This window comes from Haemaphysalis longicornis, unplaced genomic scaffold, assembly GCF_048455015.1.
Source record: "Haemaphysalis longicornis isolate Haplotype H1 unplaced genomic scaffold, Haemaphysalis longicornis Haplotype H1 scaffold_5, whole genome shotgun sequence".
In the NCBI taxonomy this organism is placed as follows: Eukaryota; Metazoa; Arthropoda; class Arachnida; order Ixodida; family Ixodidae; genus Haemaphysalis; species Haemaphysalis longicornis.
Genome location: NW_027526385.1, coordinates 81,170,022 through 81,186,199, shown reverse-complemented (window position 1 = coordinate 81,186,199; position 16,178 = coordinate 81,170,022). Strand labels below are relative to the sequence as shown.

The 16,178-nt window shown below is 49.0% G+C and overlaps 1 protein-coding gene across 1 annotated transcript; it reads right to left on the bottom strand.

Moving 5' to 3' along the window:
• Nucleotides 1-1,393: 1,393 nt before the first annotated feature.
• Nucleotides 1,394-15,768, bottom strand: LOC144139788 (uncharacterized). The gene is made up of 6 exons (XM_077672046.1): nt 15,600-15,768; nt 14,939-15,033; nt 7,026-7,209; nt 5,819-5,929; nt 4,835-5,062; nt 1,394-1,837 (listed from the first exon to the last, which is right to left on the bottom strand). The coding sequence occupies exons 1-6, from the start codon at nt 15,766-15,768 to the stop codon at nt 1,548-1,550; spliced, it is 1,077 nt and encodes a 358-aa protein (XP_077528172.1). The 3' UTR covers nt 1,394-1,547.
• Nucleotides 15,769-16,178: the final 410 nt, after the last annotated feature.

Genomic DNA, 16,178 nt, shown 5'->3' with positions numbered 1-16,178 from the left:
TGGCCCGGCGTTAGGCCTAACGCCGCGGTTTGAAGCATGGAGGAAAGAAAAAGTTAGGAGAGGCCCTGACGTCACGTTTGTGAAGCCACAGCCGCCATGACATGAGCCCACGGAGCCCCGCACTTGTTCCCACTATCCTCTGCTGTTTCCGGTTTGATTTGACTAACATGGCGTCGCCCTGCCCTCCCGCTTCGCAGTGAAAACAGTTTCGTCGCCAATTCCTCGGTGCGATATCTTGTTCTAAGCTGTTGATTTCTTTCGCCTTCAATTTTCCCATTCTAACCCTCACCCAATGTTTCAATCGCAGAAAGGCCTTCTTTTTTGAGAGAGAAGGACGATTTTTCAGCTCTTAAGCCTGGCAAAGTAGCGTTTGTCGTCGTCATAGCGACAGGTTCGCGGGATCACGAGTGGCTACTGCAGTGTCTGTTCTTAGATGGCGCTACAAATCCAGGCACCCTACGCGCGGCGAGCGTCGCGCACGAGTTGCAAACTACATGCGCGTGGACTACGTACGCTTGTCACGTTTGCGTACATGAACTCTGTACACTCGTGAAACTAAAACTGTCTAATCTCACTTCACGTGAATAAGTGGCTGCAGTGGTTTGCAAGATGCCTCACTGTTGCGTGCCGGGTAGCCGGTCGCACTCGCGGTTCGCAGGCCCATGCGCTATTTGTCGTTCAAAACTGAAGCACTACGTGTCTGCTTCACTTTGTTTTCTGTTCGTTGAGAACAGATTCCCAACTGAAGCAAATCGCCGCAGAAAGTGGGTCGATGCTGCCGAATCTGCCAATGCGCACCTTTTCACCGGAAGAAGGATGGAAGACCACTGCGCGAATCGGCGAGATATCGCCACACGATAACGGCAACTATGCTCACGGACCACGCCAATTATTAACCATCGGGTGTTGTTTTCGAATTCATTAGACCACAAAGGAAATTGTGCTGGGGTGGATTGGAAGGGGGGCGAAGTGCCCCTTTTTCACCTCCTGCCGACGCCTATGGTTGCTGCGGTTAGCCTATAAAATTGTTACTTACCCACAAAGGATCGCATACTCGCAGAGAGAGAGAGAGAGAGAGAGAGAGAGAGAGAGAGAGAGAGAGAGAGAGAGAGAGAGAGAGAGAGAGAGAGAGAGAGAGAGAGAGAGAGAGAGAGAGAGAGAGAGAGAGAGAGAAATAGACAGACAGAGAGAGGGAAAGAGGAGAGAGAGATGAGTGAGGGCGAAATATTGATCTGAGGTATGATCTGATACCACCAAAATGATTTTAAAGTGGACGGCCAGCGAAATTCAATGTCTCAATCACCAAAATGTCTTTTGAAAGTATCCATGGGTGCACTTGATGCAGTAAAATGATGCGACGCGCAATGAAATGGACAAAACGTCCCTGTTTCGGGTCGCTTCATCAGCGTTTTAATGCATCAGTCGAGGACTTGTAACCGTGTGGTCCTCGATAATTCATGAAATAGCCTCCGGAACTGAGCTTAAGTAATTATCGTATTACTTCTTGCAGCAAGATAACATCGCGGTAGCAAACAGCAAGATGCGTCTCAGCTTAGAGCATCGTAAAAGTAAACGCCGAGGAGCGGCCACGCTACGGAGAGAGGAGCCAACACACTCGAACCACTCGTTACAAGGGGCTCGGCCAAGTTCGAGTATTCTTCGTAGACGAACTTGGCGTCAGCGCCGAAGTCTTTCTCCAGCGTGCTCCTGGCCGTTTTCGCGGCGACACCTGCGGATGAATCGAGACGACGGTAATTAGTGGATTCTTCGCAAAGAAAATGAAGCGAAAACGTGTGTACAAGGTGCCGGACCCCGCAAAGATATTTACCGCACGAATCTCGTTTCAATGTATCATCGTGTAAGCGCGGGTTTCAAGACCGCCATCTACAACTTTCTGGGTCGATGCGCTCTGTATGAATACGCAAGCTCATAACTGCACAGAGTACGGAGCGGTCAATCATGCCACAATGATTTTAGGAGGAGGAGGAGGAATAAACTTTTATTGTGCACACCAGGATGTGCTCAGCCTCCTAAGGGAGGCCGCGAGTTTGAGCTGCGTCCAGAGTTCGTTGCACCAAGCTTGCTGAGCTGGTCAGCTCGGTCTCCCACTGCTCATCAGATGTATGAAGTAATAGGCAGTGCCTGTTGTGTGTCCCAGTGAATGATGATGATCATGACGACATGATAAAGTGCGGCATTGTTCTGTGGACCAGACCACCGGGTAATGTTCAGGTTTATTCTGTGGATCATACCACGGTATAGTTGATTCTTATTCATCTAAAGCAACCTAAAAGATACCAATCCACACTTATTCACATAGGCAGTGAGTAGAATTGACTTCGGAGAACAAGTTACAGCAAAATATTCACTTGAAAAAGAACAACATAACTGCTGGAACTCGAACCCAGGGAGATAGCGCCGAAACCCAATGGTCTACCTCTGCGCAACGGAAGCCGACGAGCGGACCCATTTTGGAAATAGCTCAGAACGGAACATGACCCTGCATGTGGTCCGGAGCAGGAATGAGGCTGAACAGTATTCTGTCGTCTGGTCCACAGAATAGGCAGAGCGTGATTAATACATCGGGGACTGGCCGAATTTCAATCAGCAAACACTCAGCTATATCTCGCTCTGAAATTCGCCGTATCATAGGCCCCTCTCAAACACCCGCCGAGCTGCACACACGCACTATTGGAAAAGAAGACGATGAATCAGTTTATTACAATCAGCTGTGTGCGCTCTTATCTACTTAATCTGTTGTGTGTTCTGAAGAAACGGGCGCTGACACGACGTGGTTTTCGTATTCCTGTCTCAGTTATTCTTTTACGTACTCTCAGAGGGGTACCGGTAAACACTTTCTAAAATGGCTCATTAGACCACAAACAAGATGAATGGGAGGCTTGCTTGCGCAACTCTGATACAGAGGTGCAAAATACTGCCGTTTAACTATTATCAGGAACAAGTTGAGAACGGCAATAGCTCATGTACGGTATCAGTCCGCCTAAACGACGGACCCGGATGTCAACGGGCGCGCGCGTTTCAAAAGGCGAATAATAGGAATGCGTGATATCGTCTGCATTTTCTCACGTAGTCTGTTTGTCGTTGCTGCAGTAGTTTATAAGCATATTAGGTCTAAAAAATCACGAAAACGGCTCATGCCATGTTCAAAAACATTCCCAGTAACGCACTACTTGCGCCGCGCGAGGTAACGTCCGGCTGGGGTGATGAGGCACAGCGACAACTCCCGTTTCCGTTCTTAAGTTGTACCCGAGTATAATAAAAATGCCGCTGCGACGCATGCGCGGTCATCTGGAGGGGAAAGAGCGACGAGTGCTACCCATTTTTTCCTTTCTTTCCTCAGATTTTGAGCAGATAAAGGGCCGGACATATGAGCGGAATGCGACGCGTTCACGCATTTTTCCGCACGCGTTTCACGCATTTTTCACGCAGTTTCTTGCCCCCACGCCAACGGGCAGGAACACGCAGGAACAGGCTACAGGACCGGTTTTGTAGAGGGAAAGAACGCGCGCGGAAACGCCTCACTCTCCGCTCATGTGTTCGGCCCTGTTCCACCACCACCATAGCTAGAGGGCCGATAAAAAAAAAAAAATCGCGCTCTTGAGGTCGACCTGGTGATGTTCAGAACGTGTTGTAACGGGGTTTCACTAGATTTCATTGCGGCATACGCGTTCTGGACGTTGTCATCAGTCATTGCCATCAGAACGTGGCCATTAAAAAAAAAAAAAAAAAAACAGCCGTGTGTCCCCTTGTCCGCTGGAAACATCGTCCTCTGCCACCGTTGCACACTAACATGCTCTCCTCCGACTCCCACCCCTCAGGCTCGTACTCTTCCTCTCTCTCATCTCATGATTAAAACAATGCTTATTTTCTCAGCTCAATTCAATTTCGCGCGCCATCTGGCGGGACAGTGCGCAACTTGCCTCCTTCTAACTCTTTTTTTTTTTTTCATTTGCTATCGTAAGATTCAGCTGAAGTGTAACTCCGGTTCTGTCGGTTATGTATTGGAATCTTGCCTCAAACCCGCGTTTTGTTCATATGGCACCGCGTAAAGCCAACATGCCTTCGCATTTGGGTAGCCCAAGAAAGACGACCGTCTTAAATACCTGACATAACGGTGCACGGGTAACTTTCTAGCTTCGTGGTATGGATGACATAAGTTTGATTTCGGCACCTTTTTTATATTTTTGTTATTGTAACAATTGTTTTGGTTTTCAGGTTTTAAAAAGAAAAAGCAAAATCGCCGTTTCTTCATAGAAAGATGGCTAAAACGCGAAGCTTTCTTTTATAAAACCTGCGTCAAAGTCGTAGTCCAAAATCCAAACTTCCAAAGTCCGCCCCTGCTTAGAGAATGTGTTTCATTATCACCATCGCTTATCTGCAGTGTGTTTAAAGTTGGCTTTCCTGAAGGTTTTAATCATCATCATCGCTTTCCTGCAGTGTGTTGCACTCGAACGTCAACGCCATCAGAGAGGCGTAGAAAGCTTCGCTTTAAAATTCCTAGTTGATTATGGGAGGGTAATGGCCACGTGTGGGCCCTAGCCCGGCAGGAAAGCAATAGAGGGTAGGTTACGGGCAAGGTAGGAAGGTGATTCTCATGTCCTTTCTAATGGTTTGCGTTACTTTGAGATGCATTCACCGTGGACTCCTCAAAATGCAATCCGGTATTCATCGTGCACAGATATACCTAGGGCGATAAGTTTTCTCGGACTATACTTGGACCGATCGCGTTGAGTCCGGTACTGATTATCGAACAGCCCTTCGGTGATCAATAGCTTCCCTTCACTGGTATTCGGGTGTCAGCTAAACGAGTTACCCAAGAGGTTGCCCATCGTCGTGGTAGGCTGCGTGGTCTCGTTTTTCATGAGCACCATCTTGGCCCCCTGCATCTTCCACATCTGGGACGCAAGGAAGGAGAGAATGGTCTTGTTGCTGAAGCGGCGCCTCTCCCTACGCGTGCTGCTCGAGGAGACCCGGACCCGGGCTGTCACCGCACCTATGGCTTCCTTGTAGAGCGACAGGTCCACCTCCTCGTCCACGCCGTCTGCGAGCGGTGAAGAATTACATTGCACCGAAAGGGACATCTCAAACGGCTGAAAAAAGAGGAAGGAACGGTTACGCTATCACATGAAGACGGAATTACAGGGAGATGTAAAGAATTGCAACAGGACCATTGCTTTCAGATTAATTGACAATCTTCAACACCAAGTGGAAGGTTTATCGGCGGTGTCTTCCGCAGACAACGTTTGTTTTATATTAGAGAGCAAGTTGTAGACGGTGCACCGGGCTCCTTTAGGCGCAAAGTTCAAGCGCACCTTCCTGTACAAGCACATGACATTGACGTATTTATAAACGTGGTGAGCTCCTTTCGGCGTGAAATTCAAACGCACCTTTCCGCGTATGCCCATGACGTCGTGCCGTATCTAAATGCGGTGACTGAAATGGAATAAAACTAGTTGGAATTCGCGCTGTATCCGTTATGTTTCCATTTTTGCCACTGTCGCCATTTTGGTCCAATATTAGCGCATTTCTTGAGTAGGAAATATTCAGTCTTGATCACTCAAGCAGTATTCATCCACCAAAAACCACTCATATCCAGTAACGCACTCAACATCCTTCCTCACAAGATGATGTGCACTAGCTCGCCAGTTCCATCTTTGACCCTCATTCATGATTGGGTTTCAAAAAAACTCCTCGTGGGCTGGCGACGATCGCCGAATCGTTTATATTCAGTGAACTGCTAACGCACATTTTAATCACGCCTTCACTAACAGGGAACAGTTGTCAATTTTTCGCTCACCCATTGCGTACGACTCCGGCTCGCTTCCTTGCTTTGGGACGACGTCGATCCAAGATGGCGGAGGTGGCCTGTACGACCCCTGAAGTCCGTCGTTGTACCAGTACAGGCCAGCTGCAGAAATGAGGCGTTGCGTCGGCAAACATGCATGCACGAGTTGACGCAGTTCTTTCCCGCTAGAATCGTTCCATGTTCGGAGTATCTCAGCCAGCACTTTCAGAAGTCGCTTTTTCAATTCTTTTAAAGGAGACGTAACTGAATATTATTCTGGTTTAGTCATGCGGCGGCATTTCCCCCAAGACGATGCGTACGAAACACGGCCACCGCACCGCAAGTCGCTCAAGGTTCCGTTGATGGTAGTCGGCGACACTTGCAACCTAGTGTCATTTAGAAGAACTGCGAGTTGGGCGTGTTGGCAAAGGTTAATGTTGGGAAAAGTGCGAAGAGGCATTGTTCACGCTTGGACAAGCATTGTTCAAGTATTGCTCCGTCCTGTATTCTTCCTTGTCCAAGCATTGTTCGCGCTTTTCGCAACCTGAACCTCGTGCCAGTTCTGCTTCTGTATCGGTTCTCCTTTCGGAACTATCCAAGAGGATGACAATAGCAGTGACCTGGCAAGAATGACCCAGACGTCATTGAAAAAAAAATGAACGTTGAAATTTGAGATGTCAGCAACGTGTATAAAAAAAAAAACAGTGCAGGACTTCAGGGTGAACGCAGGAGGAACCCTTACTGAGTTCTAACCGATAACAGCCAGTGATCGGTGACCCTTTGGGGCTCAGCCGTCCCTGGGGTGCCGCGCCGCAGAATTTAAAAAAAAAAATCTTCTTTTGCCTGGCTTCCGATTTTCCCCCTACCTCCTCACCCGTCGCGTGGCAGCAACTCGGTCACTCGGTTGAACCCCTTGTCAGTCCTTTTCACCATAAGGCTGCGTTTTACATAATTTCGTCCTTGGTGCATCCGATTATTCTAGTCTAAGTTTGGTTTCAACACTCCCTACTCAACAGGCAAAAATTTAGGGATCTGTTGATATCTACACAGCCAGGTGTCGCTGCTTATCGGGGCAGCACCAGAAGGCTATATACTCCATCTACCAGTGCAGGTAATTGCACGGGTTCCCCTCTGACGCGGAGGGCCACACGACTACGCGCGGACTGACACCGAGCATGGATCATAGAAGCCGTTCGCTTGGCCGTGCGCGTATACGCACACAGCACTCTGGTTCCGTAAAGCAACGGGTCGCAGACGCAGCGAAGCCGTGCGCCCCGGGCGCTGTAGCAGTCATCCAGGAAGCAGTGAAGTAGCCAGCACCTGCCGGGGTAGATGTCGCAGCGGTCGCCGGTGAAGCCCAGCAGGCAGCGGCAAACCTGATTCCACGCATGCGCGAAAACGTACTGTCAAGCAATTATAGGGGACGCAAAGCTTACCCCTTGAATAAAGTTTCTTATTCAGAACAAGCTGTTAAAACAATAACAGACGTCGAATGAGTCAAATTATCTCAGAACTGAGCTCACTGCACGAAAGTCAATTCCCAGATGGCTGAGTTCTTTATCCAAAGATTATTATCTTATTAATCCTAGTGACCAATTCTGTATAAAAAATTCACACCGGTCCTTCCACCGACATCGCGGGATCACAAATCTTCCTCCGAAATCTTCCCAGCATGCGTCAATGAGTCGCTCGGGCTTTAAATCCGTCTACACCGTCTCTCCGTTTCGGAATAATTTTTTTCTCGCAGTTTTGCTTCATTGTGACCGGTTAGTGCTTGTGTCCGCGCATCCCCGTCGTCTTCCTATTCATTTAGAACCTATAGTACTTCATAAATTCGCCGTGTTCTTTATCACAGCCGATCCATCCCTTATACAGGCTAAGAAAAGCGCCTGTCCTTTAAACTAAACCCATTTTCGTCCCTATCTCGAAACAGTTCGCGGAGCATGCATCCAGGCGTCTGAATTTTTCTAATTGCGCAGCCGGAATTACCCTGCAGGCTGGCGTTTTCAAAGCTTTTTACCTCTACCACACAACGATTCCTTCGTGGCGTGCGGGGCAATAAACTCCGACCGCAGATGGGGAGAGGGAGGGCGGTTTTCACTCCCGGAGCGTAGTGCAGATGGCGTAGCGAATGGGCGCTATTAACCCGCGTTCCCCACGCGCTGGTGCCTGCTCACCCCGCGGGCGCGTCGGCGGGACCATTACGTCGGCTTTGTCGTTTGCTTTAGCGACGGCTGTTTTGGGCCTGTTTTGGTGCAGCTTCGCGTCTATTGCGCGCTACCTTCGCACCGCTTGAATAACTTGTTCGACAGCCCCCCCCGGGTAACCCGGACCTGATGGAATTAAGTGGCCGTATGGCAAAGATGCGTTAATGACTGGTGTGCAGGGCGGGAAAACAAAACGTAGAGATCACAGACAGACATCTGGCTGCTAGAGAAACGCTACCTTTTGCTCACTGCTTGCCCCGAATGGGACTCCGTTTTTTAAATTGGTGAATGCCAATTTGGTTGTGTTTTAACAGGTATTACAAAAGGAGAAAGGTGCAACTGGTTCTGTTAAATAGCGATTATAAAAGTTCCCTCAGTTTTGTCGCAATCCTCAAACTTACTAAGCTAACTGCAGTAATCCCTCGTTACAACGAAATCGCTTTACTCGAACTATTGCTTTATTCGAAATTTCTTTTGGTCCCAACACAAACGCATGCATTTTAGGCCGCAATACTCGAAACGCACGAAGAGCTCGACCCGCTTAGAGCGAAGTGGCGAGCGGAGGCGTCGCCGAGCGGCGGCGATCCAGCGGCGAGTGAGGCAGTCAATATGGCGAGCTGACAAGCTGCTTTTTCCCCGGCGATTTTCTCGAGCCGGTCATGTTCGATTTGCGCCATCCGATTTAAGACAAAGGGTCGAAATGCCAAGTAGGGTGATTGAATTCTGTTCCTAGACATTGGTCGATGGCGTGGATGCGACGGTGCGTGAACGCTGACACTCGAGGAGTAGAATTAGAACGGCCGTCGAGAGCGGGGCGCCAAAAAACTTGTTTTTCAAACATCACGGCTGCACACCTCGGGAAAAAAATTGCTCAGTAATCATGCAAAGCCCCCCGTGCAAAACCTGTCAGCTTTCATGATTGTGCTGTGTACACACAATGAGCGGGTAATCGTTTTTTGAGCTCAACAAACACAACTGTGCTGTTGAGCTGTTGAATTTGCGGTGCTTTCCAGCGCGAAACTCCCGTAGCGTTAACGTGACCCCCCTTATAAAAGTGGCCACTGCCTTCTCCCCCTCATTCGCTGTGCAGTCTGCGAGGCGTTCGGTCGCCAGTCACAGCTTGGTCAAATTGGAGCGGGGTTGCTCGCGCCCGGCAAGAACATGAAACAGCCAAAGCTCACTGCCTTTTTTGCACCTGAATAAAGTTCTGCTTCACTGAATACATTGTGGTATGATTCCTCGCAGTTGTGGCGCAATTAAAGCTCAACTACGTCAGTTTTCTCAAATGGTCGCATATATCAAAATACCGCTTATAACAAAATTTTTCGCCGTCCCGCTCACTTCGTTATAATGAGAGATAACTGTAGTTTAAATCGGTATAAACGGGAATCACTAAGCTCACGTGCCGAATCGTTTCGGTGTCTGCGCTTCTGTCGCGCGTTGGTGTAGCCCCAAGTTAGCACACGAGGATGGCTAAGTTCCGCTGTCTCATCCTTCGAAAGACGCTCCTCTCCGTTTTCTTTCTCCAGACTCACGGCCCAGTGGTGGTCCGAAGGGGGGGGGGGGGGTGAAGGGGTGATTGCCCCCCCCCAAAGAGGTCCTCAGCTTCTTATTTTTTTGTTTTTTTTAAGCCTTCCATGGGAGCGAGGTTAAATCCCACTTGTGCGAGGTCGCGAGCGTGTTGTGAACGTCAGAAATGCGGGCTTGAGCCAGCCGTTGCACCACCTAAGGGGCGCCAAAAACCACTGTGTCGCTAACACAAATCACGGTAATTTGTGCGCAAGCGGGTTACACCACATTACGCGCACACGCCTGAATGGTCATCACCTGCTCCGCAGAATTGGCGCAAGGAGAGGAGCGGTTTTTTATCCCCCCCCCCCCCCCCAAAAAAAAAAAAAAAAAACAATCCCTGGGACCGCTACTGTCACGGCCGGACTACAGCGGCGGCGTCCGCCGCTCTAGCCCGGCCGTGGCCGACGCTGCTGCTGTGTTCGGGACGCCGCCCCCGCGAATTCCAAGTAGCGGCTGGCAGAATCTCTGGTTTCGATCCTTGTAGAGCCACGCGTGTGAATTCAAGTGACGTCGCATGGGCAATTGTTGTGGGTGCCGTTTAAAGCTTTGCTTTCCACAGCGTGGATTGGAGCCAATTTTTTATTGTATAAGCAATAGTCAGTGCGTGTGGGCGAAAATGTCTGACGTCCATCAGTGGGCAAAAGCGCGTGCGATGAGAGGTGAACAAAAAAAAACAAAACAAAAAAACGCGCGAATCCAACTCGTGAAGGAAAGCGAATTTCTACACGACACCCACATCGATTACCCATGCGACGTCACGAATTCAAACACGTGGATCAACAAAGAGAAACCAAAGACAAGTGAAATGCACAATTAACCAGACCTTTCAAAACTTCAAAGAGATATTCTTTGCTAAGGTTAAATCATTGCATGATTCATGAACGGTAATTGGTTCAGTTTTATTGGAGAAGCACATCAGTGAAAACGTTTTGATAATATTAAAGGAAGCTGAAACCTGGTGTTAGACGATCCCACTTCTCCGCCTCTGCCGCTGCCGACGGAGGCGACGAGATCGGCGCCAGGGACGGAGAAGTCGATGCTATTCGGTGTCAGCTTCCTTTAATTTTTATAACTCCTCGCGCATGCGCAAGGCGCGCACATCCGTGTGCGGAGCGCACAGCGACGCTAGAGGTCGCATGACGCTATCACGTGGCATTCAGTGAGAACGCAGGGGGTAAGCCCGCAAATGTGCGCGGTGAGTGCACCGTCTGTCTCCCCCGTCTCCGCGTGGGCTCTTAGCTCAGTCGATAAGACAACGGGCTCTCGCTCCGTCTCTCTATTCGTTGCAGGTTCGATTCCTGGTGGTGCCAGTAACTTCTTTGATTTGTTCGCGGGTGTTTTCTGTTGACCCCAACGGTCTCGAAAGAATTCTGGGGGTAGAGGTAAAAAGCTTCGCTTTAAAACCTATATGTGACTGCGTCGGCGCGGCCTTAGCGTGGATGCCGGCCTAGTTACTCGCGAAGCGGAGGCCCCCCGCTTCTTCCCGATATGCCTGTTGCGCGGCGTCTCAGCGTAACACGGAGTGGGAAGTGAGTTCAGGGCCGAATAGGCGCAAAATAGGATAGGATAGGCGCAAATTGGCGCCGTGCAGGATGTGGAAGTTCTCGGAAGGGTAAGGTGTAGCGACCACCGTATGGTAAGATCTCGAATTAGGCTAGATCTGAGGAGGGACCGCAACAAGCTAGTACGAAAGAAGCCGATAAATGAGCTAACAGTAAGACGTAAAGCAGAAGAATTCAGGATCGCGCTGCAGAGCCGATATTCAGCTCTTAACGATGAAGCCGAGCTTACGACACAGGAAGCCAGCGACAACCTTACACTCATTATCACGGAGTGTGCAGTAGAAGTCGGGGGCACTATGGCTAGACAAGATACTGGTAAACTTTCACAGAAGACGAAAGATCTAATTAGGAAACTGCAAACCATGACAATCTCTACCGCAGCTGACAGAATAGAACTAGCGGAGCTTTCGAAGTTAATCAATAAGCGTAAGACAGCTGACATACGGAAGTATAACATGGAGAGGATCGAATACGCTGTAAAGAACGGAGGTAGCCTGAAAGCAGTGAAGAGACGTCTTGGCATGGGGAAAAATCAGATGTATGCACTTAAAGATAAGCAAGGCAATGTCATCACAAATAGGGATAAAATAGTCACAGTGGCCGAGGAGCTCTATAGGGACCTGTACAGTAGCCGGGACATCCAGGATAATGCCGAACGAGACAGTAGTTCAGAGGAGATAGACATCCCACCAGTAACGACCCAAGAAGTAAGGAAGGCTTTGAAAGAAATGAAAGGGGGCAAAACACCTGGTGAGGATCAGATAACAGCAGACCTCTTGAAGGATGGCGGAGAAATTGTACTTGAAAAACTGGCAAACCTGTATACGCAATGCCTAATGACCGCAAGTGTACCGGAATCTTGGAAGAACGCGAACATCATCCTAATCCATAAGAAAGGCGACATGAAGCACTTGAAAAATTACAGGCCGATCAGCTTACTGTCAGTCGTCTACAAGGTACTTACCAAGGTACTTATCGCTAACAGAATTTCTGCAACCTTAGATTTCAATCAACCTAAAGAACAAGCAGGGTTCCGTAAAGGTTATTCAACAATGGACCATATTCACATGATCAATCAGGTTATAGAGAAGTGCGCTGAGTATACTGAACCCCTATATATAGCCTTCATAGATTATGAGAAAGCATTTGACTTGGTCGAAACCCTAGCAGTCATTCAGACATTACGGAACCAGGGGGTAGATGAGCATTATGTAAGAATACTAGAGAATATCTACAATGGGTCCACAGCTACCATCATCCTCCATAAGGAGAGCAGTAAAATACCTATAAGGAAGGGTGTCAGACAAGGAGACACAATCTCTCCAGTGTTATTCACAGCATGTTTACTAGAAGTATTCATAACGGATTGGGAACAGGTGGGAGTAAGGGTTAATGGAGAATACCTCAGTAACCTCATATTTGCTGATGACGTTGCCTTGCTAAGGAACTCGGGGGACGAATTGCAAAGCATGCTTTCCGCACTGGACTAACAGAGTAGAACCGTGGGCCTGAAAATTCATATGCAGAAAACTAAAGTAATGATCAATAACCTCGGGACAGCACAGCGGTTTGACATAGGTGGCGAGGCAGTGGAAATGGTAAGCGAATATATCTACTTAGGCCAAGTTGTGACCCCAGATCCCAACCATGAGGCAGAGATAATTAGAAGGATAAGAATGGGGTGGGGTGCATATGGCAGACATTCTCAGATAATGAATAGCAGCCTACCATTGTCGCTGAAGAAGAAAGTGTATGACAGCTGCATTTTACCGGTACTTACCTACGGTGCAGAAACCTGGAGGCTCACTAAGAGGGTTCAACTCAAATTGAGAACGACTCAGCGTGCAATGGAGCGGAAAATGATAGGTGTAACATTAAGGGACAAGAAGAGAGCGGAGTGGGTCAGGGAACAAACACGTGCTAAGGACATATTATTAGAGATTAAGAAAAAGAAATGGACGTGGGCCAGGCATGTAATGCGAAGGCAAGATAACCGCTTGTCATTAAGGGTAACAGAGTGGATCCCTAGAGAAGGCAAGTGCTGCAGGGGGCGGCAGAAAGTTAGATGGGCAGATGAGATCAAGAAGTTTGCGGGGATAAATTGGTCACAGTTGGCACAGGACCGAGACAATTGGAGAATAATGGGAGAGGCCTTTGCCCTGCAGTGGGCGTAGATAGGCTGATAATGATGATGATGATGATGATGGATAGAACAGACATTACGGCGACTAAGCGCCGATACTGCTGGACAATGCAAGGAGGGACAGACAACCTATGCTGCTGATAAGACGAGCAAACGTTACCCCTGAGGAGGTTACAAAGCAAAGCACGCCTGATACGGTGCGCTTCGGGTTGGTGAGGGAGAGGTATGAGATGCCTCCGCATTCTGTGAGAGCCACCCACAAATGTCTCGTTGATTTTTTTGCCATACCTGTCGCTGGCTAGCGGGCTCCGAGATGCACCTTCCGACGCCGCAGTCTTGCATTTCCTTTTTGCACGCTCGATCTGAAAACAAAGGGGTGGTAATAGCGAAATTTATGTTCAACCCTTTGTTCCCGATACCATCTGCTGCACCGATGCCAATCCTGCTAAAACGCTGCATTGAGCCGCTTAAAAATTCCGTAAATGACCACTAAAAATACGTAAACGAGCAAAGACTATGTGGTCGTAAATGACCACATAATCTCTGCCTCCGCTCATGATAAATAGGAAGAGTTAAACCTGAGGTGTCTTTGTTCGTCCGGCCATACGCACAACCAAAGCCGAACCCTTCAAGGACATTTGATTTTTTGTTCGCAGGCATGAAATATACAGAGAACTTTATCGCCGGTACCCTGAATCGGCCGCCAGTATTTTCTACAGTGACAACTGTTAGGCTTCTGTGCAAACCTCACATGACCAACAACTAGCAGCGCCTGTAAAGCGTGCACCACGTGATCACTTGTAGTACTGCGGAGAAGCAAGTCATAGAGTGACTGCTGTTAGAAGTTTAGTTGACAAAAATCCTAGTAGTGGCATCAGGAAACTCACGAACCCTATGACGTGATCACATCTGCGGAATAAGCAGCCTACGCTCACTTCAACTCGCAGGCATACCATTTGAATCTTCTCACGCTAATCGTTGTCTCGACCTCGCGTTGGTTCACTGACAAGTCCATCCACACTCTCTAACGAGAGAAATGCACGGGCGTATTTGTGGGTGCCCTCTAAGGGTGCGGTGGGAAGATTTTTTAGTGATTATGATGATGTCATAGTTGACAATACTTAATTATACTATGATCTTTACTGCCCTACAAATAGTAATATAAAAAACAATAAACAATTGCGTTTATCTACGCCACCAAGGACAGCCCATAGGCCTTGATGGGCGTTAGAAAGATGTAATTTCGTACGTCACTTTAGGTGGCCGGCCCTCCCTGTCCCCCTTTCCATTCAAGTCCTCTACTGTCGATATAAGGTGACGTGTTTCGTACTCTCTCGGGCTATGCAAGTCGAAAAGACTGGTCTGCACAATCACATTTCTGTTGCGCTCAAGCAATAATAGACCTCGCAGTGCGATGTCACCGTGGCCGGTCGTATGGGTACACGCTGTGGATACCGTTAGGGGCGGCTCCTAGTGGTCGTCGAGTAAAAATCTCGCCTTCACTTTCGTTCTTTGGTGCAAACAACTCTGCAACAGCATTCATATATATCCGATGAAGTAATATCTAGCAACTCTTGCTAAAGTCTCAGTATTTTAATGTAGTGTAAATGATCAATCAATTTTTATACAAGGTTGCTTACGTTGTTACCAGCGGACTGTGATGTATTGTGTTGGTGCAGAGCCCAAACTTCCGCAGCGCACAAAACGACTCGGGGGCGAACTTTCCCGCGGAGGCTCCCTGCACTGCGGCAGAGCCACAAACGGATAACGCGGCTGCCGGTAAAAGCCTGCTCTACAAGCGAGTCTTGGGGAGGCGGCCAGCGACCGATGAGTTATAGCCACATTTACGTTCGTGCACACCATCACCTAAGAGAGTGCGTCGCGAACGAGTCACCTCTGCGCATGCGCACCCGACGGGCACCCCGGAAATACCCAGCGTTGCGCCTGGCTCCGTGGGAGTTGTTTTACTCGTGTGCGTTTAACTTCAAAATTGAGGAGCGTTTTGACCAGCGCAGTGAATTGGTTGGGCTCCGCCGGAGAACGTTACTCTGCCTGTTCGAGCTGTCATGTTTTCGCATGCAAGCGGGCTGCTGCATCATCACTTTTTCTGCTCGCTACTGATTCAACAGTTTAAGTTTGACTTGGCTCTTCGTCGTCGGAACGGAGGAAACCGTCTTACAAGAAGCCGCTCGCCAGTGACGCTACCTCGACGAGAGGGGGGCAGTATTTGTGGCCACCACTGTTCATACAATTGGGGGGTCTATGGCAGGCACTAGGAGAAAGAGCGGCCCGTGAGTCGTACGTCTCACCGTTGCGAAGGCGCCTGTGGAAGCGGTGGAAGTGCACGAGACGCTCGGGCGACAGGGCGACCAGGGGACGCGAGGAGCCCCGGCTCTCGAGGCAGGTTAGCGCTCTCCGCACGGCGTTGAAAGCGAGGGCGTCGGTGGGATCGCCCCACAACGAGCTGCGACCCGGCATCGGGACGACGAGAAGAAGGACCGACAGGCACGCCAGCATCACACTTCTTCTTCTTCTTCTTCTTCTTCTTCCCCGTGCGCTGGACGTTTTTCAGTAAATACGCTATAACCACACTCAAGGGGATTGCCCACAAGAGTGGCGATGTATAACGCGGTGAAAAAAATGTACAGAAAGTAAGAATAATGGCTACACTATTACAGAAGCCTTCCTGCATCGCTTCTATGTTTCACCAGCCTTACGGTTTCTCTGAGGCGTTGAAGCAACACGTTTTTTTTTATATGAGGAACACTTTAAAGTCCGGGGTGTTTTTTGTGATAGAATGCCCGTTGGCATAAAATAACCTATTTACAGGTAAAGATTGGCACCCGTCTCTCGAAGGAAGGCAAGAAGGGAGCGGTGGTGGGGTCCCC